Raw genomic sequence first — 21,164 nt, forward strand, 5'->3', positions numbered from 1 at the left:
TAAATGCAAGTAAAAGAGTGTGTGCATGTGAAAGAGAGGAAAAGGGCCTAGAAGAGTTTTCCCACCCCCCCCCAGCAACCTTTGAAATGTAAATACTGTCGCCCAACCCACAGCGCTGGTAAAGCAAAGAGTAGAGCCAGGATATAAAGCAGGGGGTGGGAGGTTGGGGGAACCAGGTGGTGGGTATTAGAGAGGGCACGGATTGCATGGAGCACTGGGTGTGGTGCAAAAATAATGAATACTGTTATGCTGGGAAAAAATTTTTTTTAATAAATAAATAAAAAGAAAAAAAAAAAAAAGTGAGGCGGAGGGGAAAGGCGTCCTCGGCAAGCCTCCGGGAGGGCGAGGGGGCCGCTTGGGGAGAAGTTTCTAACGTTTCCTTAAAGACCTAATTCGTGGGCGCCTGGGTGGCTCGGTGGGTTAGGCCGCTGCCAACGGCTCGGGTCATGATCTCAGGGTCCTGGGATCGAGTCCCATATCGGGCTCTCTGCTCAGCAGGGAGCCTGCTTCCTCCTCTCTCTCTCTCTCTGCCTGCCTCTCTGCCTACTTGTGATTTCTCTCTGTCAAATAGATAAATAAAATCTTTAAAAAAAAAATATTCTTTGGTTAATCTAAAAAAAAAAAAAAAAGACCTAATTCGTCGACCTATTCTCTCCCCTCCAGCTGCCTGGCGCTGCACGAGGACCACATCCCCTAGTCCCTCCAGTGTCCACGAACCCCGCGCGGATCCCCCCGCCCCTTCGGCGGTTTGCGGGCCTCGGCGGTGGCTCAGGACCACTGAACCTGCTGCATGGCTCAGATCGCCGTCTGTAGAAACCCGCGTTCAAACACCACGAAGGGGCACACGGCCTTCATGCAAACGCGTCGCGGGAGATCCCCGGAGACTGGGGACTGGTAGGACCCGCCGTCCTGCCTCCCGGCGAGCAGAGCCTCCGCCCCGTCCCGCGCCCCGCCCCGCGCCCCGCCCTGCGCCCCGCCCGCGGTCATTACCTTCCCCGGTCGTGCCTGAGGGTCACTCCGCCCCGACGGCGCTCCGGGGCTGGCTCCCAGCGATGGAAAGGAGGGCTCGGAGCTCCTCCAGAGAGGCCCACGGGAGAAGCGGCAGGTCCCCCCACAAGGAGAACAAGAGGGCGAGGGCCGAGAGGGGCGGTGGAAGCCGTAGGCGCCGGGACGCGGGGCGCGAGCAGGCGGGGAGCCGGGGGGAGTCCCCCGCGCCCGCAGCCACCGTGGTGGACGTGGATGAGGTCCGGGGCTCCGGTGAGGAGGGCACCGAGGTGGTGGCGCTGCTGGAGAGCGAGCGGCCCGAGGAAGGTATAGCAGGTCCGAGATGCGGGAGATGGGGTGGCCTTTCCGCGTGGTACCCAAGGGACGGCAGGTCGAGGAGAACGAGTCACGGCGCTGAGAGCCACCGAGGCCAGAGCAGCCTGCTGGACCTGCTCAGATTCCCAGAAAATGAAAGGCCTGAGTTAGGACCCGCCATCCTCCTTCCCAGTGATGGGGACCCAAATACATCAGAAGAAATACAGATGACATCAACAAAATACTGTTGGTCTCAGAGGCTAGCCTTGGATGACAGGTGGGAGGGAGAGTAGTCCAGGTTGGGGACCAACGAGCACTTCTGGCAAAGGAATCTTGCAGGGGTTGTTGTGGCCAAGGAAGAGTATATGGGCACCTAATCTAAGTGCAGACATTCAAGAACTGGTGGTTCTGGGCGAATAAGCAGCTTATTCTTTTCCCCGCATCCCCATCCCTCCATCTTACCTAAAAGTACTTTAACCTTTCTTCGGGGTGATCATTTGGCAGCAGAGCCAAGTGGAGAAGAGCTAGACCTGAATTTAAACCTCAGCTAGCTAGCCATGGGATCAGAGGCGCGGCCTTGACCAGCTATGCCAGAGGGATAACAACTGTACTACCTGGGAGGGCAGGTGTGAGGATAAAAGGAGATGTGGCACTCAAAGCACTTTGCACAGAGCTGGGAGCAAAGAAGAGACCCAATTTGAACAGAATCCTTGCAAGCTAAAATAGAGGAAGGTTAGACCAAAGGAAGGACTCACGGGGAAAAGATGTCTTTTTGGCTTCTGTGGGTGGAGCAACTCTTAGATACAAATTTATCTGTTCCCAATCCTTTTTAGAGTAAATGGAAGAAAAAAATGCCTTACACCTTTAGTGTAGAATGGCAGAGGTCTAACGGAAAGTCGGTAAGGAAGCGTGTGTTATTTTGCTTTCTGCGGGCTATGAAATTTTAACATCATTTCCTGGTTACCAGCAATGCAGTATATGTGGGAGCATTGAAAGGTATGATTTGACAAAGATTCGTGCAGTTGGTGCAGTTTATATGGATCATCTTAATGCTGTTTGGCCCAACTGATGCCTTTTCATCCGTCAGAGACTTCAGGTCTTTAAAGGTTTGTTTGGTTCAATGCTGCAGTATTGCTGAGGTGAGCTGTCTTGTAGGCATCGTGCTTCAGACCACATCGGTTGGGGTAAGCAAGGAACGGAGCCCCCCTTTAATATCTGCCAGGCACACACTCGGTGTTTTACTGAGTTTTATTATTGTTCCCACATGGCTGATAGGGAAACTTGCAGGGAAATTAAGTGCCTTGCCAAAGACCTACAGCTGGAAGCGGGGGTGGGGGGGGTGGGGGGGTGGGGGGGGGTGGGGGGGTGGGGGGGTGTTCCAGACCCCGCCCCTCCTTGCATGGTGCTGCCCCTGCTTCCTCCTCAGGGTCCTAGCACCGCTACCAGCTGTGTGGCCTCAGGCAAGGAATTTGCGACCTTCCTCAGTCTCTCCAGCTATAAAGTGAATGGAGCCCAAGACCCTAAGCAATAGTCCCATTGAGGATGAGGTGGCCTTGCTGAGTCCTTGTCTGGGAAGTTTCTGTGGCTTCCAAGGGTCCTGGGAGGGAGAGGAGCAACAGCCCCTCCTCCTGCTCACCTAGCACCATGCTCCCTCAGCCAGGCTCCTTAAGACTTGGGAGAAATGGGAGCGCCTGGGTGGTTCAGTGGGTGAAGCCTCTGCCTTAGCTCGGGTCATGATCCCAGGGTCCTGGGATCCAGCCCTGCATCAAGCTCTCTGCTTAGCAGGGAGCCTGCTTCCCCCCCCATTCCCCCACCCACCCCCACCCCCGCTCTCTCTGCCGGCCTTTCTGCCTACTTGTGATCTCTGTCAAATAAATAAAATCTTAAAAAAAAAAAAAAAATAGGGCACCTGGGTGGCTCAGTGGGTTAAGCCGCTGCCTTCAGCTCAGGTCATAATCCCAGGGTCCTGGGATCGAGTCCCACATCGGGCTCTCTGCTCAGCAGAGAGCCTGCTTCCTCCTCTCTCTCTCTCTCTCTCTGCCTGCCTCTCTGCCTACTTGTGATCTCTCTCTGTCAAATAAATAAATAAAATCTTTCAAAAAAAATAGGGAGAGATGAAAAGAGCTTCACCTTACCACAATGTTGGAGCTTCTTAGACTATGGCCTATCTAATACTCTCTCTCTCTTAACATTTAATATTTCACTATTCACTTAAACCAAACAAACTGACTATTCAAGGAACTCATTCCAAGAGAACAATACTTTGTGAGTAAAGCTGTACGTTAGATTTGGGGTATTAAATATCAGGTTTTTTGTTCACATCTCTAACTCCTCTGTGAAGGCATTTTGAGGATTTTCTTCCCTTATAAAATGCTATTTTGTCCGTAGGTGTATTTATTTCTTTTTACTTGCCAAGGTCACCACTGGCAATTGAAATACGTTTATAAACTAATTAAACATGGCAATACCACCCTTATTGTCCTTAAGGAAGAATATTGTAAAAAACCAACATGATTTTGATAAAGCAGCATTTCCCAAAATAGATTGTGTGAGAAATAAATATTATGGGACATGAATTTCCTTGGAGAAAACACAGCCTGGTCAAATGTTTGGGAAATCTTAGGTTAAACAAAGCTAAGAATGCTTCTTTACTGCAGGGATTCTCCTGCCTCAATATGCATATGAACAGGGGAGCTCTAGAAGTAGGACAGGGAACACAGGATTTCCTAAACTTGTTTGGAGAGGGAACTCCTGTTTTGTGGAGCACGCTGAGCGACTAGTGTTTGATGAGACACACTTTAGGAACTACCATACTTCAGCATTTAGTGCTGATGTTAATTTTGGGCTGATGCTTGTGTAGCAAGTGATTGATTTGGTGATGACCTTTCCAATTATTTTCTAGTCACAGAAATCAAATATTCAAGGCTACCAACTAGTTTTCCTCTTTTTTTCCCCCCCCATTCCTTGAAAATAGGCAACTTCTGGTCATCCATGATGTTTTTAAACTCAGAAACAGCATCCCTTTGGCCAGCTTCCCAGGACCTGGAGATTAAAATTCTTGAGGTTTCCATAACTAATACATTTAAATAATTTTCTCTATCTACTTCTCTTTCATCCTTACAAGTCAACAACTATTTATCGAGCACCTATATTGGGTCAGGCACTATTCTAGGCCCATGGGGATACAATGTAAATAACCCAGGAGGCTTGTATTCTTGAGATTAGCTTTTCCTGAAACATTTTCCTTTATTATTCAAGCAATCTGGAGTTCTGCAGTCCAGTACCTCATTACTTTAATTTATAGATGCTACAAGGCTGATATTACCCCATAGGGATGATTTTTTCAAAGACTGTCTGGAGATCCACACCCTAATCCAAAGAAGAGACTCTAATGGAGGAATTTGAGACATTTGGGGCAGGCAGTAGACGGGGAAGTCATTTCCGGGAAGATGAGTCTCGGCACCTATGTGGTTTGAAACATAAGAATTAATACTTGATACCCAATAAGTACACTTAAGTGATTTTTATGTAAATATGAAATTTCCTATTTATATCAATGCTATAAAAACTATCTCATGAGAGAGTTATGAGATAGTTATTATGAGCTAGTTAACATCCCCACCGTATAGATGGGGAAACAGGTTTTGGGTTTTGGTTTTTGGTTTTTGGTTTTTTTTGGTTTAAGATTTTATTTATTTATTTGAGAGACAAAGTGAGAGAGAGAGAGAGAGAGAGAGCACACAATCAGGGGCAGAGGGAGACAGATAAGCAGACTCCCCCCTGAGCAAGGAGCCTGATGTAGAGCTTGATCCCAGGACCCAGGGATCATGACTTGAGCCGAAGGCAGACATTTAACCAACTGAGCCACCCAGGTACCCCAGCGAAACAGGTTTGAAGAGGTCATGTGCTTTGCTTAAGTTCACTGGACAGAAAATGGTGGAGTCAGAACGGGATCCAGACCTTCTGCCGAGATTCTGTGCTTTTTCCAGGTACCCCACTATGGCCTTTCCAGAAGTCTGTTCCACCTTCCACAGCCCTACAGAGCCCTGCCCAGACAATGTCCCATCATGTGAACTGACCACTGATATCCAGCTCCCTCTAAATTTCTAGCAAAGTCTACACATTGCTCTGACCCTCCTACCAAGAATTGGATGAACAAGTACTGGTCAGTGAATATGGTAACATTTCCAGTATAAGTATTCCTCCCCCCCCCTTTTTTTTTGTTTTGTTTTAGGTACCAAGTCTTCAGGTTTAGGGGTCTGTGAATGGCTCCTTGTCCTCACATCCCTGCTCTTCATCATCGTGACCTTCCCTTTTTCCATCTGGTTCTGCATAAAGGTAAGATTCCATGAGACCCAGAAAGGAATTTCTTGGTGCCTCTCACTGACCCCAGGTCCAGTCCTCTGTGACTTGGTAAGTGCTGTCTGCTCTGCATGGAATGGCCTCACCCCCACTCCTCTGGGAGTCATTGGGAGGCATTGTCTGTGAAAGATTAAGGAAGAGAGAGTAAGGGTAGGCAGAGAGAGCCGTCAGACAATGATGCAGGTCTGACACCTGCGCTATGAGAAGTGAAGGAAGGATGGGACAGAAAGAGCCTCAGACTGGGGTGTAGTGTTGGCCAGCCTGAGGGGAAACTCCAGAGCAAAGTCTGCTTCAAAAAGGAGTTCCGTGATGGGCAGAAATGGCCAGGCCTGAGTACCCCTGCCATTGCTGTCATTGGCGGAGCTGCCGGGGAAGATCAGGTCCTTGACTGGAAGGCTACGGGGCTACAGGAGGTGCTGGGACCATTGCTGATGGCACTTCTCATGCACGCCCCTCCCCCTCTACCCTCCTCCTCTTCTTCCTCTGCCCCCAGCGCCCATCCCACCCCCAGCCATCCTCTTTCACAGAAGGGTATTGGATTTTGTCCAGTGCCTTTTCTGCATCCATTGAGATAATCACGTGCTATTTGCCCTTTATTCTATTGAGATGGTGTATCACATTCATTGAATTTTGGATGTTAAACCAACTGTGTGTTCCTAGTTATAAATCCCACTTGGTTATGGCGTCTAATCCTCTTTTTATGTTCCCAGGTTCAGGCAGCTGGTAGTTTGTGGAGGGTTTTACATCTTTATTCATAAGACGTATTGGTCTGTAGTTTCCTTGTGATGTAGATCTCTTGTTTTGGCATCAGGAAATACTGGTCTCAGAGAAGCGGTTGGACAGATTTCTCTGTTCTTCTCTTTCTGAATTTGTGAAGAACTGGTATTACTTGCTTGTTAAATGTTTGGCACGATTCACCAGTGAAACCATCTGGTCTTGGACTTTTCTCTGTGCGAAATTTCAAAACTGCTAATCAGTCTTTTACTTCTGGGTCTTTTCAGTTTGTTTTTTTCTCAGGTCAGTTTAGTACTTGCATCTATACTGGGATTTGTCCATTTCACCTAAGTTATATCTAATTTGAGGCATATAGATGTTCATAGTATTTTCTTTTATTATCTTTTTTTAAATTTTCCCCCTGTAAGGACAGTAGTGATGTTCCTGTAATTCCTTTTTTCATTCCTGATTTTGGAAATCTGAGTCTTCTTTTTTTCTCCCTGGTCCAGTTAACTAAATATTTGTCAATTTTGTTGATCTTTTCAAAGAACCAAATTCTGGTTGATTTTTCTTTTGTTTTTCTATTTTCTATTTCATTTATTTCCACTCTAATCTTCATTAATTTCTTCTTTCTGTTTGCTTTAGAGTTAGTTTGCTCTTCTATTTCCAGCATCTTACGGTAGACAACTGGGGTTTTATTTTTTATCTTTTATCATAGGCATCTACACTATAAATTTTCCTCTTAAGCACTGCTTTAGTTGTATTCCTCATGTTTTGGTATCTAAGTTTTTGTTTTCATTCAACTCAAACTATTTTCTAATTTCTCTTTTGATTGCTTCTTTGATCCATTGGTTATTTTATTTTTAAGATTTATTTTAAATAAGATATATTTTATTATATTTATTTTTTATTTTATTTATATATATTATATATTGTATATTATTATATTTATCTTTTTATTTATTTATTTTATATATTTATTTATTATATTTATTTTAAATAAGATTTATTTTTAAGACTTATTTTATTTTAAAGACTTTATTTATTTATTTGACAGAGATCACAAGTAGGCAGAGAGGCAGGCAGAGAGAGAGAGAGAGAGAGGAGGAGGCAGGCTCCCTGCTGAGCAGAGAGCCCGATGTGGGGCTTGATCCCAGGACCCTGGGATCATGACCTGAGCTGAAGGCAAAGGCTTTAATCCACTGAGCCACCCAGGCACCCCGACCCATTTGTTATTTTAGAGTGTGTCATTCAGTTTTTATATATTTCTGAATTCCCTAAATTTCCTTGTTAGTGATTTCCAATTTCATTCCATTGTAATCAGATAACATACTTTGTGTAATTTCAATAGCTTTAAATTTATTGAGGTTTGTTTTATGGCTAACGTTTGATCTATCCTACAGATGTTTCATGTGTTCTTTTTTCCTTTTTTTGAAATTTTTACTTATATATTTGAGAGAGTGAGAGTGTGAGACAGAGGACACCAGAGGGGTGAGAGTCAGAGGGAGAAGCAGACTCCCCACTGAGTTGGGAGCCCAATACAGGGTTCAATCCTGGTACTCTGGTATCATGACCTGAGCTGAAGGTAGACGCTTAATCGACCAAGCACAGAGGCACCCCAATGTTTCATGTGCTCTTGAGAAGAAAGTGTATTTTGCTGTTGTTGGGTGTTGTGTGTAGGTATCTGTTTGGTCTATTTTGTGTATAGTGTTATTCAAATCTTATTTCCTTGTTTATCTTCTGCCTAGTTGTTCTCTCCATGATTGAAAGTGGAATATTAAATTTTCCAATTATTATTGTTGCTTGAATTGTCTGTTTCTCCCTTTAGTTCTTTTGATTTTTGATTCTTATATTTTAGATCTCTATTTTTAGGTACATATATGTTTATCATTGTTATACTTTCCCAACACACTGACCCTTTTATTGTTATACAGTGTCCGTCTTTATCAATAGCACATTTTTGTGTGTTTGTTTTCAATTCCATTTTGTCTTGGGTGCCTAGGGTGACTCAGTGGGTTAAGCACACGACCCTTGATTTTGGCTTAGGTTACGATCTCAGGGTCCTGGGATCAAGCCCAGATTGGGCTGTGTGCTCAGCAGGGAGCCTGCTTAAGGATTCTCTCTCCCTCTCCCTCGGCCCCTGCCGGTACATGCACACGTGCACACACTCTCCCTCTCTAAAATAATTAAATAAACCTTTTGGGGGCGGGGAATGGTAAACCTTAAAGTCAATTAGGTAGCGGATACAGAAGCAGAATATTGTGTAACATTTGAGCAAGGTCTCAAAGAAGTAAGTCTCCTCTGCATCTCTAGGAAGAATTTGTTTCTTCCAGTAAAGGCAGAAAATAAATAAGTAATGCCAGGGGACCAGGAAATCAGAGATGCCGGGGCCCTGCTCTAGGAGACAAATCTAGGTAGGTATTCCTTCTCATTCATTGTTTCAACAAGAAAGGCAGGATTCAGGGGGCGGGAAAAAAAAAAAAAGAAAAAAAAAAAAGAAAGGCAGGATTCAGGTACAGGACTTATAAACCTCAGAAAGATCAACAAGTCATGTCCCAAGGGACTTTGGCGGGGTGGGGGGGGCGCGGAGCTCTTCCCTTAGGAATCACACTTCAAAATGTGTTACTTTTTGTCTCTTTACTGCCTTTTCATATTTGACTAATTATTATTCAGTGGAGCTTTCTAAAGTGGAGGAAGGATGAAGAAGGAAAGCATGTCTACAGTCACAAATAATTCATTTGTTCATTCAACAAGAGTTCACAGGTGGGGCACATATACAAATCAACAGACCAAATAAACTAACGATAAGCAAACAGTAGAACCCAGATTTTGATACTGGGCCAGAAAAAATGAAGTTTATTTTTGAAGTAGTATGTGTTAATTTCCCTGTTTCTCTTCTAACATACAGATATTTCTACACAAAGAGAATCTTCCTTTGTGTCATTTAAAAATGCTACACAATTTTCATTTTTCTAGACACGATCACCAATGGCAATTGGTAAATTGAGATCTAGTTGAATCATTGTGAATCGACCTCAGAAGAAATTGCAGTTTGAAACAATTATCACAAGGGGTATTAAAATATACTCCCTCTTTCCATTAAATAGCAAAAGCTAATAATGGAGAAGTTACAGCAAACTACAAGATTAAACACACTGTGATTTTCCTGATTTCTGTATGTTGGACATCGTAGAAGCATTATTTTTTAGATCATCATGACTCTTTAATCAAAATTCTGTTCATGGGCTCAAAAATTAACAAGGCCAATATACTTGCACTGGTTTCTGAAGTTCTACCTTTACTAAGTGTACATTCTGGAAACGTAAATGTTAATAGAAATTTTTTCTTAGTTCTCAAAACTAGTTTTCTGATATCTAGGATCATTCTCATGTGCCAAGGCCTTTTGAAGACTTTTTCTTTCTTGGAGTGTTTCGAAAGTATTATTTTTCCCTTTAGGTTGCACAGGAGTATGAGAGAGTATTAATATTCCGACTGGGACATCTGCTTCCTGGAAGAGCCAAAGGCCCTGGTATGAAACACCCTTCTACCCCTGCCATAGACTTGCCAATTTCTTCAGTCCGTGCATATTTGTAATATGGACCTCAGATTATATAAAGTCACCTGGTTCGTGATATCTGCATTGACTAATCTGTTACTTGTAACACAGGTTATGAAAGAGTCTTCAGAGAGCATTACTATCCTGTCAAAATGGCCAAGAGAGAGGATGGGCATAGAGAGTCAAGTGCCGGGGCTGGGCTGGTTGGAGTAGCAAGTAGGCCTAAGACCCATGGCTAGGCACTGTTTTGAGCAGAACATGTTTTGGTTAGAGTGCTGTGAGCTAGTTCAGAATTTGTTTTTGGGGCGGGGGGGTGCGGGTGGCTGTCAGAACAAACCAGAGATAGGCAAAGTCCAGCATCTGAGTGACAAATTGGCCTTCAGTTCAAGGAATTTAGAAAACATAGACTGAGCACTTCCTGTGGTTTAGACAATGTCTAACTGCCCAGGAGGCAAAGATGGATACATGAGACGTGGTTTCTGATCTCTAGGACCTTAAAGTCTAGCAGAGATGTCCAGAGATCCAAGCACAGACAGAAGTATAGTTAGTCCACAAAGTCTAGTAGTTGGGGTTTGCAGATCCCCGCCAGCCAGAAAGGCATGGGAAGGAGTGAAGTCCCAGGTGCATATATTAGAAAGCATCCAAGAGTCAAGCCAGCTCTATAGAAACAAGTAGAGAATAGAGACTAGACTAGACTAGAAGACACAAATCTGAGTTTGACAATGCAGAACAAGCAGATGGATCCACACAAAAGTAGAACCAGAGCCTGTGGTCTAGGACAGGGAGCATTTGTTCTGGTTCTAGTTTTCAGCGTCCTCCTTTACTGCAACTAGAAAGGGCGAGTAGCTAGTCTGCTCCTCTGAGAGGTCCTGGACTCCGGAGTTTGCCAGCTCTAAAGTTGTTCATAATGGTACATGCATGGATTCAAAAATAATTTTACAGAGTCCCTTAAAGGCACTAAGACTAATAGATGTTCATAAGACACTCTTGTTAGAGAGTTAAATTTAGTGAAGAAGACAGACATGTTACTCAAGATCTGGAGGGGTTGGGGCGCCTGGGTGGCTCAGTGGGTTAAGGCCTCTGCCTTCGGCTCAGGTCGTGATCCCAGGGTTCTGGGATCAAGCCCTGCATGGGGCTCTCTGCTCAGCAGGAAGCCTGCTTCCCTCCTCTCTCTTTCTGCCTGCCTTTCTGCCTACTTGTGATCTCTGTCAAATAAATAAATAAAATCTAAAAAAAAAAAAAAATAAAAGATCTGGAGGGGTCTGCACCATAACCAAGGAGACCACACAGCCCATTTTGCTGGGGTTAATCCCTGTTTATATCTGTTCTCCTAGAGTAAGTTGTAACAATGCTCTCCTTTCACCCTCAAAAGTGTCCTAGATTGAACAAAAAATTACATGGTAACTTAGCAACCACAAACTCACGATAGGGGTAGAGAGGGATTACCCAATCGGTCTGTAGTTGGAGGCTAAGGAAAGCAATGCAATATGCAACCTGACCTCAAAGAGGTAAAGCCCAGACAATCTCCATACTAATCATTCACCTGTCAATCTCCCCGCCCCCCTCTTCTAGGCCTTTTCTTCTTTTTGCCCTGCCTGGATACCTATCACAAGGTTGACCTTCGTCTCCAAACTTTGGAGATACCCTTTCATGAGGTAAGTCAAATGATGGATTTTGCTTTCTCTCTACATTTCATATGGCTGAGCTACCAATTCTGGTCCAAGGCAAAATGACTATTTAAGCTCAAAAGTAGGAAAGTAGAGATATGGGCTATATCAAAATTAAAAACTCCTATATCAAAATTAAAAACACGATCAAATGAATGAACAGTTAACCTATGGGAGTGGAAGAAAATATTTGCAAATAATGCTTCTGATAAGGTTTAATACCCAGAATGTATAAAGAAATCTTACAGATCGACAAGAAAGCAAACAACTCACTTAAAAATGGGCAAAGGACTTTGTGATGGTTAATTTTATGGGTCAGCTTGGCTAAACTAAGTTCCCCTTTTATTGGAGTCTATCCTTTCAAATCTTTCTATGTATGTGGCTGTATTTACAGACAGGTTACATATACTATTTTATAATATGCCTTTTTCCACTCAACACTCCATGATCCAACTAGAGTTGGAGCATGTTTTCAAGCTATGTTTCTATCCCTTTGTCTTATTTTCTTCAAGATTTTATTTTTAAGTAATATCTAGACCCAACGTGGGGCTTGAACTCACAACCCCAAGATCAAGAGTCTCATGCTCTTCCCACTGAGCTACCCAGGCGCCCTTTGTTTTTAAGATTTTTTATTTATTTATTTGACAGAGATCACAAGTAGGCAGAGAGGCAGGCAGAGAGAGAGGAGGAAGCAGGCTCCCTGCCAAGCAGAGAGCCTGATGCGGGGCTCAATCCCAGGACCCTGGGATCATAACCTGAGCTGAAGGCAGAGGCTTTAACCCACTGAGCCACCCAGGCGCCCCTGCCCTTTGTTTTAAATGGTCACATAGCATTTCACTGTATGAATGTACCACAATTCACAATTCCCTATTGTGAATATTAACATATTTTTTATTTTTAATTTTTCATTATAATAAACAACACTATGAATGACATCCTTGTAGCTAAATCCTTAAACTATGTCCTTGTTATAAGTGTCTAAAAATGGAAATACTGAGAAGGAGCAGCTTTTTAGGCTCTGGGTATGTAGCACCTGTCTGCTGCCTAGTATATACTCAGCAAACAACATATCAGAGCACTTGTTTCCTAGAACATGCTTTCCTTTTAGCACATTTTTTTTTTGGCATCAGGTTAAAACAATTATCTGAATGCTTTCATCTAAGAAAAATTATTCCTGATATTTACATTATGTGGAAAACCCAAAGCCACCCCAAAACTGCTAGAACTCATACAGGAATTCAGTAAAGTGTCAGGATATAAAATCAATGCATAAAAATCAGTTGCATTTCTATACACTAAGACAAAAGAAAGAGAAATTAAGGAGTCAATCCCATTTTCAATTGTACTCAAAACCATAAGATACCTAGGAATAAATCTAACCAAAGAGGCAAAGAATCTGTACTCAGAATACTATAGAATATACACAAAATATATTGAGGAAGACAAAAGAAATGGAAAAATGTTCCATGCTCATGGGTTGGAAGAACAAATATTGTGAAAATGTCTGCTACCTAAAGCAATCTACACATTTAATGCAATCCATATCAAAGTACCGTCAGCTTTTTTCGCAGAGCTGGAACAAATAATCCTAAAATTTATATGGAACCGGAAAAGACCCTGAATAGCCAGGGGAGTGTTGAAAAACAAAAGCAGGGGTGCCTGGGCAGCTCAGTCGTTTAGCTTCTGCCTTTGGGCTCAGGTTATGATCCCAGAGTCCTGGGATCAAGTCCCGCACCCAGTTCCCTGCTCAGCGGGAAGCCTCCTCTTCCCTCTCCCACTCCCCATGCTTGTTTTCCTTCTATCACTCACTCTCTCTCTCTGTCAAATAAATAAATAAAATCTTGAAAAAAAGAAAAAGAAAAGAAAAGCTTGTGGCATCACAATTCTGGACTTCAAGCTCTATTACAAAACTGTAATCATCAAGATGGTATGACACTGGCACAAAAACAGACACACAGATCAATGGAACAGAATAGAGAACCCAGAAATGGACCCTCAACTCTATGATCAACTCATCTTCAACAAAGCGAGAAAGAATGTCTGATGGAAAAAAAGACAGTCTCTTCAACAAATGGTGCTGGGAAAATTGGACAAACACATACAGAAGAATGAAACTGAACCATTCCTTATACCACACACAAAAATAGACTCAAAATGGGTGAAAGACCTAATGTGAGATAGGAATCCTTCAAAAACCTTAAGGAGAACACAGGCAGCAACCTCTTCAGCCTCAGCCACAGCAACTTCTTCCTAGAAACATCACCAAAGGCAAAGGAAGCCAGGGCAAAAATGAACTACTGGGACTTCATCAAGATCAAAAGCTTTTGCACAGCAAAGAAAAAAACTCAACAAAACCAAAGACAACTGACAGGATAGGAGAAGATATTTGCAAATAATATATCAGATAAAGGGCTAGTATCCAAAATCTATAAAGATCTTATCAAACTTAACAGCCAAAGAACAAATAATCCAATCAAGAAATGGGCAGAAGACATGAACAGACATTTCTGCAAAGAAGACATCCAAATGGCCAACAGACACATGAAAAAGTGCTCCACGTCACTCAGCATCAGGGAAATACTAATCAAAATCACAGTGAGATACCACCTCACACTGGTCAGAATGGCTAAAATGAACAAGTCAGGAAACAACAGGTGTTGGCAAGGTTGTGGAGAAAGGGGAACCCTCCTACAGTGTTTGTGGGAATGCAAGCTGGTGCAGCCATTCTGGAAAACAGTATGGAGGTTCCTCAAAAAGTTGAAAAAAGAGCTACCCTATAATCCAGCAATTGCACTATTGCTTATTTACCCCGAAGATACAAATGTAGTGATCCAAAAGGGCACCTGTACCCGAATGTCCACAATAGCCAAACTATGGAAAGAGCCCAGGTGTCCAGTGACAGATAAATGGATAAAGAAGATGTGATAAGTATACACACACACACACACACACATACATACACAATGCAGCCATCAAAAACTGAAATCTTGCCCTTTGCAATGACATGGATGGAACTAGAGGGGATTATGCTAAGTGAAATAAGTTAATCAGTGAAAGACAATCATCATGTGATTTCATTCATATGTGGAATCTGAGAAAAAAACAAAGGAGCATAGAGGAAGGATGGGAAAAATAAATCAAGATGAAACCAGAGAGGGAGACAAACCATAAGAGACTCTTAATCATAGGAAACAAATCGGGAGTTGCTGGAGTGGAGGGTGGCTGGGTGATGGACATTGGGGAGGGTATGTGCTGTGAATTGTGTAAGACTGATGATTCACAGACCTATACCCCTGAAGCAAATAATTATTAATAAAAATAAATAAAATTTTAAAACTATTTACAACAGGATCCTTTAAATAGTAAGTTGTTTAGTATATTTCATAAAAACTCCATAATCTAAAAAAAAAAAAAACTCCATAATCTCCAAAAACACATCTATTTTGAATAAAAGGGTGGGCCAAAGACTCTTTTTTTCCCCCCCCTGTAATCATACTGAGAAAATTTCCCTTGAACACATTTAGCTTCATTATCCTCACCTGGGAAAAGAGACCTAAAATAAGGTCTATTCTCCAAACTCTTTTTTTCTGCCCAGGTTGTGACCAAAGACATGTTTATAATGGAGATAGATGCCATCTGCTACTACCGAATGGAAAATGCCTCTCTCCTCCTAAACAGTCTTGCTCACGTGCCCAGAGCAGTTCAATTTCTTGTGCAGACCACCATGAAACGTCTCCTAGCACATCGATCCCTCACTGAAATTCTTCTAGAGAGGAAGAGCATTGCCCAAGATATAAAGGTACTTCGATATGTTTGTCATTGAATATGTTGAAATACCTCCTTCTCTTTTATTCATCTCTTCCCTGGTCATTTATTGATGCACATGCAATGGAAGCATCTGGCAGGCATTCACTGTTGAAGGTGCCATCCTTCAAGGAGCTGACAGCTGAGTGAGAAGTTGAAAGTCATTGCCACTGGTTCTGCCCTTCATCCCACCTATGTGCACTTCCCCTTGGCCCCTCAGCCTCTCTTCCTGTTCATCACTCCTTCTAAAGGATGCAAGACAAGGTCCGGAGGCTGGACACCCAAGCTTGCCTTTGTTACACTGGATTATAATTTATGTATGTCCACATGTGTCTTCCCAGATTATGGACTCCACAATGGCAGGGGTCATATTTTACCCATCTCTTTGTTCATAGCACCCGGCACAGGGCTTGTCACACAGCAGTCAGACAATGTTCTCCAGATGAGTGAACAAATGAGCCAGCTGTTGTAGCCCCATCCCTTGCCATCTCCCCTCACCCCCCACCATGTTCTAACCCTCCAACCCTCCTCCCCCACCCCACACTGAAGGCCAGTGTTTCTCTGGCCTTCAGCACTTCCTGCTCCCCAGTGCCTCTGCAAGGAATGCTTTGCTTTTCCCCACAGGCAAAATCCTATTTGTCTTTTAAGATGCCACCGCTTACATGAGGTTTTTTCAACACGCCCTCTCATCACTACCCCCCCAGATTAGTCACTAGCTAGCTGTCTAGCCACAGAAATCCTCAGAAACTAGTGAATCGGAAAAGAGTATGTGTGCCCATTGGGTACGCCATGCCCTGCCCCACCTTTCCAGAGCCCACAATTCATTGTCTTCTGCCTTCTGGGACAGGGAAGTGCGGTAAATTGGTGCCACCAGCAGGAAGGAAGCACCTCTAAATGAAACCATTTGGGAGAGCCTAGACTCTGGTTCTCTAATAATGCATCTTCAAACAGATTTAACAAGTTCACCGTCTGTATTGGTTTCCCATTGCTTCTGTAACAAATTACCACACATTTGGTGACTTACAATGATGTCAGTTTGATCTCTTAAGGTTTTGAAGGCCAGGAGTCCAAAAGCAGTCCCACTGGGGCCAAAGTCAAGATAGCAACAGGGCTGCTTCCTTCTGGAGGTTCCAAGAGGAAAATTCATTTTCTTGCCTTTTCCAGTTTCTAGCGGCCGCCCATTTCCCCAGCTTCCTGGCCCCTTCCTTCCTATCCCAACAAATTCTGCCCCCAGAATCACATTACCTTCTCCTCTTCCATAGTCACATCTCCTTCTGTTCCCTCTTAAAAGGACACTTGTGACTGCTTTTGGACCCCACAGGGAAGATCCTAGGTAATCGCCCCCATTTTAAGATCCTTTAAACTTAATCCCATCTTCAAGGTCTCTTTGGGGGTAACATTTACAGGTTCCAGAGATTAGGACATGGATTGGGAGCCATTATTCAGCCTACCACACCATCTCTAATTCCCCAATATTTATTGAGCAGCACTGTGCAGTTAAGCAAGTTTATTTTTTAAAAAGAGAGAGAGAGAGTGTGTGGGGAGAGGGGCAAAGGGGGAGAGAGAGAGAGAATATCAAGTAGGCTCCACACACAGCACGGAGCCCAATGTGGGGCTTGATTTCACAACCCTGAGATCACGACCTGAGCCAAAATCAAGAGACAGGTGCTTAATGACATGAGCCACCCAGGCACCCCAAGTTAAGCAATTTTTTGCAAGACACCGTAAGGTTTAAACAAAATAGGAGATGAATGTCCCTTCAAAGGAAATGCACTTTCTCAGTTCAGAACAATGGCCATGAGGGCACATGGGTGCTCTACTCACCTGGAGGTTCTCGCTGACATCTCAACTCTTCCCTCCACAGGTGGCCTTGGATGCAGTGACCTGTATTTGGGGAATCAAAGTGGAGAGAACAGAAATGTGGGTAGGAAATTAAGCAAGAAAAGCAATGTGACAAATGGAAATATTCTGGTTTTATTTTAAAATAATTTTTTAAATTATTTTCAATGAGTTTAGCACTATAGCCACATTGGCATAAATTGAGACAAAAACATTTACTCACAGCGATAACACAACCTCCATAACATTTAGGCAGGTTACTTTCATTATATTTCTCTCCATGGGTTTAAAACAACTTTTTTGAGATAAAACTCACCATTATAACCATTTTAAAGTACAAGCGGGTGTTTTTATTGTATTCATGGAGTGGTGTAACCATCACGACTATCTAATTTCATAACATTTTCATTGCCCCCAAAAGAAAACCCACACCCATCAGCAGGGACTCCTCATTGCCCGACGACACTAATGTGCACTCACCTGTCCTGGACATCTCAGACAAAAGCTGTCATCTATTACATGGCCTTTTGTGTTTGGTTTCTTTCACTCAGGATGTTGTTTTCAAGGTTCATCCATGGGGAAGCAGGAATCAGGACGTCATTCCTTTTGATGGTCATATACTATCTGTTAGTTGTGTGGGTACAGCCCATCGGGATCACCTGCTCGTTCATGATGGGCATTTGGGTTGTTTCCACGTTAAGACTATTCCGCAGCGACCGTTCATGTGCAAGCTTTTGTGGGAACGTGTTTTCACATATACCTAGCAGAATTACTGGCTCCTATGGTAACTCCATGTTTAACTTTCCATGGAAGTGCCAGTTGTTTTCGAGCTGTGTCATCTTCATAGTTGCAAACAGGGTAAAATACAATTTTGTATCTTTTATGTAATACATTAAGTATTACTCTTATGTGGTTAGTTCTACTCTTTTCAAAATCAATTCCTTTAGAAAATTAGATGTCTCCCCAGCTTGTTAAAGCTGTTTTTCTTTTGTTGTTGTTATTTTTTTTTTAAGATTGTATTTACTTATTTGAGAGAGAGAGAGAGAGAGAGAGAGAGAGCCAGAGAGCACAGGTTTGGAGAATGGCAGAGGGAGAGGGAGAGGGAGAAGCAGGCTCCCTTTTTAACGGGAGGCTCCATCCCATGATCGTGACCTGAGCCAAAGGTAGACGCTTAACCGACTGAGCCACACAGGTACCCCATCAAAGCTGTTTTCATCGTTGAAATTTAATAGCTGAGGTTTAGATTAAACCTTAAGCAGGAAAAGTCATAATCCTCTATCAACAAAAGAATGTGTTCTACTTGCACAGACAAACCCGAGTGCTGCCACCGTAGCATCACCGACCATGAGTGTCTGCCTTTGAGGCCCTGACTTTCGAGCGGCTCTTCTCTGCCCACCATTGACCTTAGAGGCCTAGGGGCGGTCACTCTCTTAGATGGCTTGTGCATCCTGAAGTGCCAGCAGAGACGCTGGCCGCCCGGCTGAAGCCCTGGCTGCTAAGAGCCCTGCGGCTCACACACCTGCCCGCCCTCTTTCCTTTCCAGCAAGGACGTCCGGCTGCCGGTGGGGCTCCAGCACTCCCTGGCTGTGGAGGCCGAAGCGCAGAGACAGGCCAAAGTGCGGGTGAGCCAGCGCCAAGCGGGCAGCCTCCCACCGAGGCCAGGCGCATGGCCTGCAGCTTCCTCACCCCCGGCTCATCCCCGAGCTCGTGCCCGCCACCCCATCCTACTAATTGCCTCAAAGCGTGTTCACAGCCACCTGACTAATGCCACATGGCCTCCTCCACGACACCCGCTCTCTGAAGCCTCTGGTAACAGTGAGCTTCTCTTCCTCCTCGAGTCTTGCCTTTGCTCTCTCCTGAAAGGCCTCTCCCACCCTCCATCCCTCTTCTCTCATGAAGGCCTCTTTCCCTAGTAATATCAGCCCCACGTCCCCTCTGTGTTAATGAGTTAATGTCAAAGACCCGCCTCCCTCTCTCAGTGCAGGCTGCGCAGGGACGACCACGATGAGGCCCGGTTCCCTCAATGCCGGAGTCGAGAGAAGGTGCAGCCAGGCCCAGCCTAGCACAGCTGTGGCCGCCAGCAGCTCCTGGAGATGGAAGTGGGGGTGGGAGGAGGGGTGGGAGGAAAAGGAAAATGAGGATGGACTGAAGGGGAGACAGATTGCTCGTAAAGAACAGAAAGCAGGCAAAGAAGAACCACCGCACCACAGGAAAGTTCGGGATCCCAGGAGTGTTGAGAGGAGGAAGGGGAAGAAAGTGGTCCTCTGGGCAGAGTTGCATCTAGATCTGAGTCTAGTCTCTTTGTCCACGTTAAGGTGGACAAAAAGCTTTGTGCTTTTTCCTCTGAAATGTTCACTCATTCATTTTGCCACGTCCTCACCTAGAATGCTGGCCAACTTTTTCTCAGTATGGGAACTCCTACTCATTTCTCAAGGCCCAGAGGACCTAATTAATGACTCCCCTCACACATCACTACACTTGTCAGGGCCCTTGACAAATTCGGCCTTAAATTACAACGAAGAGTGCCACTGATCCGCCCTAGATCAGGATCCTTGGGAGAGGAGGCCGTCTGCCATGTGCCTTCACCGTGCCTGGAGCCTGGCGGACGTGCTGTGCTTGTTGGCCGAGGAACACTGACCATCTTGGAAAACCTTGAAGCCATGAAAAGGAAAAAGATCACTCAGCTTCTCTTCGCATCTGCTCCCCAGGTAATCGCTGCGGAAGGAGAGAGGGCTGCGTCGGAGTCCCTGAGACGGGCAGCGGAGATCCTGGCCGGCACTCCGGCCGCTGTTCAGCTGCGGTACCTCCACACCCTCCAGTCCCTGTCCACGGACAAACCTTCCACCGTGGTTTTGCCTCTGCCATTTGACTTGCTCAATTTCCTGTCTTCGCCTAGTAGTAGAACTCAAGGAAGCCTCCCTTTCCCCAATCCTTCCAAACCTGTCGAGCCCCCAAATCCTAAAAAGAAAGACTCTCCCATGCTATAGAAGGAGCCAAGGGTAAGGTGCCTGGTAGGGGCCTGCCAGGTGACAGCCACATCCCTGAGGGAGGCACACGGCCCTCACTTCCCACGCTTTCTTCGGTTGCCATACGGAATGCCCTGGGAACGCACAGTCACAGCTCAGCAATCCGAAGCAATTGTCTGTGAGGAGACAGTGAGGTGATGTGATGACAAGTTTAGATAGATCATTTAAATTAGACTGATTATGGGAAAGAGCTTTAGCCAACATTCTACTTGGGAAAGAATTTTGTGTCTAAAGGTGGCTAAATTCTGACTTCCAAAGATGTAGTTCAAGTGTCTTATTTTTTTTTTTTTGCTGAATGCCCCCTGGCCCCTTTGGCAAGGTCTGTGGTGCTCCCATGGTCCTTTCTATGTGTCCCTTTTATTGTGGTCATCACACGTATTGTAAACCCGTAGTTAAGACGCAGTCTTCTCGCAAGCTGTACTATGGCTTCCTCTTCTAAGGCACCTCTTGGTCATTGCCCCTCACCTCCCCCCACCCCCAGCCCCACTCAACCTTATATGTTCACCCTATGGTCTTCACATCCAACCCCGATAGGTGCACCACACTGACACTTAAATGTTCCTGAGCGACTGAAAGAAAGCAAGTTGTACTTGGGCTGGATATAAAATTTACATCTCATTAGAAGAATTTTAAAGGAATTCTTTTTATGGAGACTTTATCATAGAGAAATACGGGACGCCTGGGTGGCTCAGTTTGCTAAGTGGCTGCTTTCAGCTCAGGTCGTGATCCCAGAGTCCTGGGATCGAGTCCCACACCTGGCTCCTGGCTCAGCAGAGAGCTTGCTCCTCCCTCCCACTCTGCCTGCTGCTCTCCCTGCCTGTACTCTCCCTCTCTGTTAAATGAATAAATAAAAACCTTTTTAAAAATTCTTAAAAGAGAGAAATAAAAGGACAAAAA

The 21,164-nt window shown here is 44.5% G+C and overlaps 1 protein-coding gene across 2 annotated transcripts; it reads left to right on the top strand.

The window, feature by feature from the left end:
• The first annotated feature begins 1,052 nt into the window (after nucleotides 1-1,052).
• NPHS2 (NPHS2 stomatin family member, podocin) lies at nucleotides 1,053-21,164 on the top strand. 2 transcript variants are annotated; one of them, XM_044267312.1, is made up of 8 exons: nucleotides 1,053-1,311; nucleotides 5,534-5,637; nucleotides 9,832-9,904; nucleotides 11,504-11,586; nucleotides 15,194-15,397; nucleotides 17,267-17,322; nucleotides 18,785-18,863; nucleotides 19,950-21,164. In XM_044267312.1, exons 1-8 carry the CDS (start codon nucleotides 1,053-1,055, stop codon nucleotides 20,226-20,228), a joined length of 1,137 nt encoding a protein of 378 aa, XP_044123247.1. In that variant the 3' UTR covers nucleotides 20,229-21,164. The 2 variants fall into 2 exon arrangements, with proteins under 2 accessions (XP_044123247.1, XP_044123248.1); XM_044267313.1 differs by having other exon boundaries at nucleotides 17,267-17,326; nucleotides 19,950-20,193.

The sequence above is a fragment of the Neovison vison genome, chromosome 10 (assembly GCF_020171115.1).
Source record: "Neovison vison isolate M4711 chromosome 10, ASM_NN_V1, whole genome shotgun sequence".
Classification (NCBI taxonomy): Eukaryota; Metazoa; Chordata; class Mammalia; order Carnivora; family Mustelidae; genus Neogale; species Neogale vison.

Coding starts and splice junctions, on each gene's coding strand:
- NPHS2 (XM_044267312.1), top strand. CDS start 1,053: ATGGAAAGGAGGGCTCGGAGCTCCTCCAGAGAGGCCCACGGGAGAAGC. Junction 15,398..17,266: donor GCATTGCCCAAGATATAAAG/GTACTTCGATAT, acceptor TTCCCTCCACAG/GTGGCCTTGGATGCAGTGAC. Junction 17,323..18,784: donor AAAGTGGAGAGAACAGAAAT/GTGGGTAGGAAA, acceptor TTTCCTTTCCAG/CAAGGACGTCCGGCTGCCGG.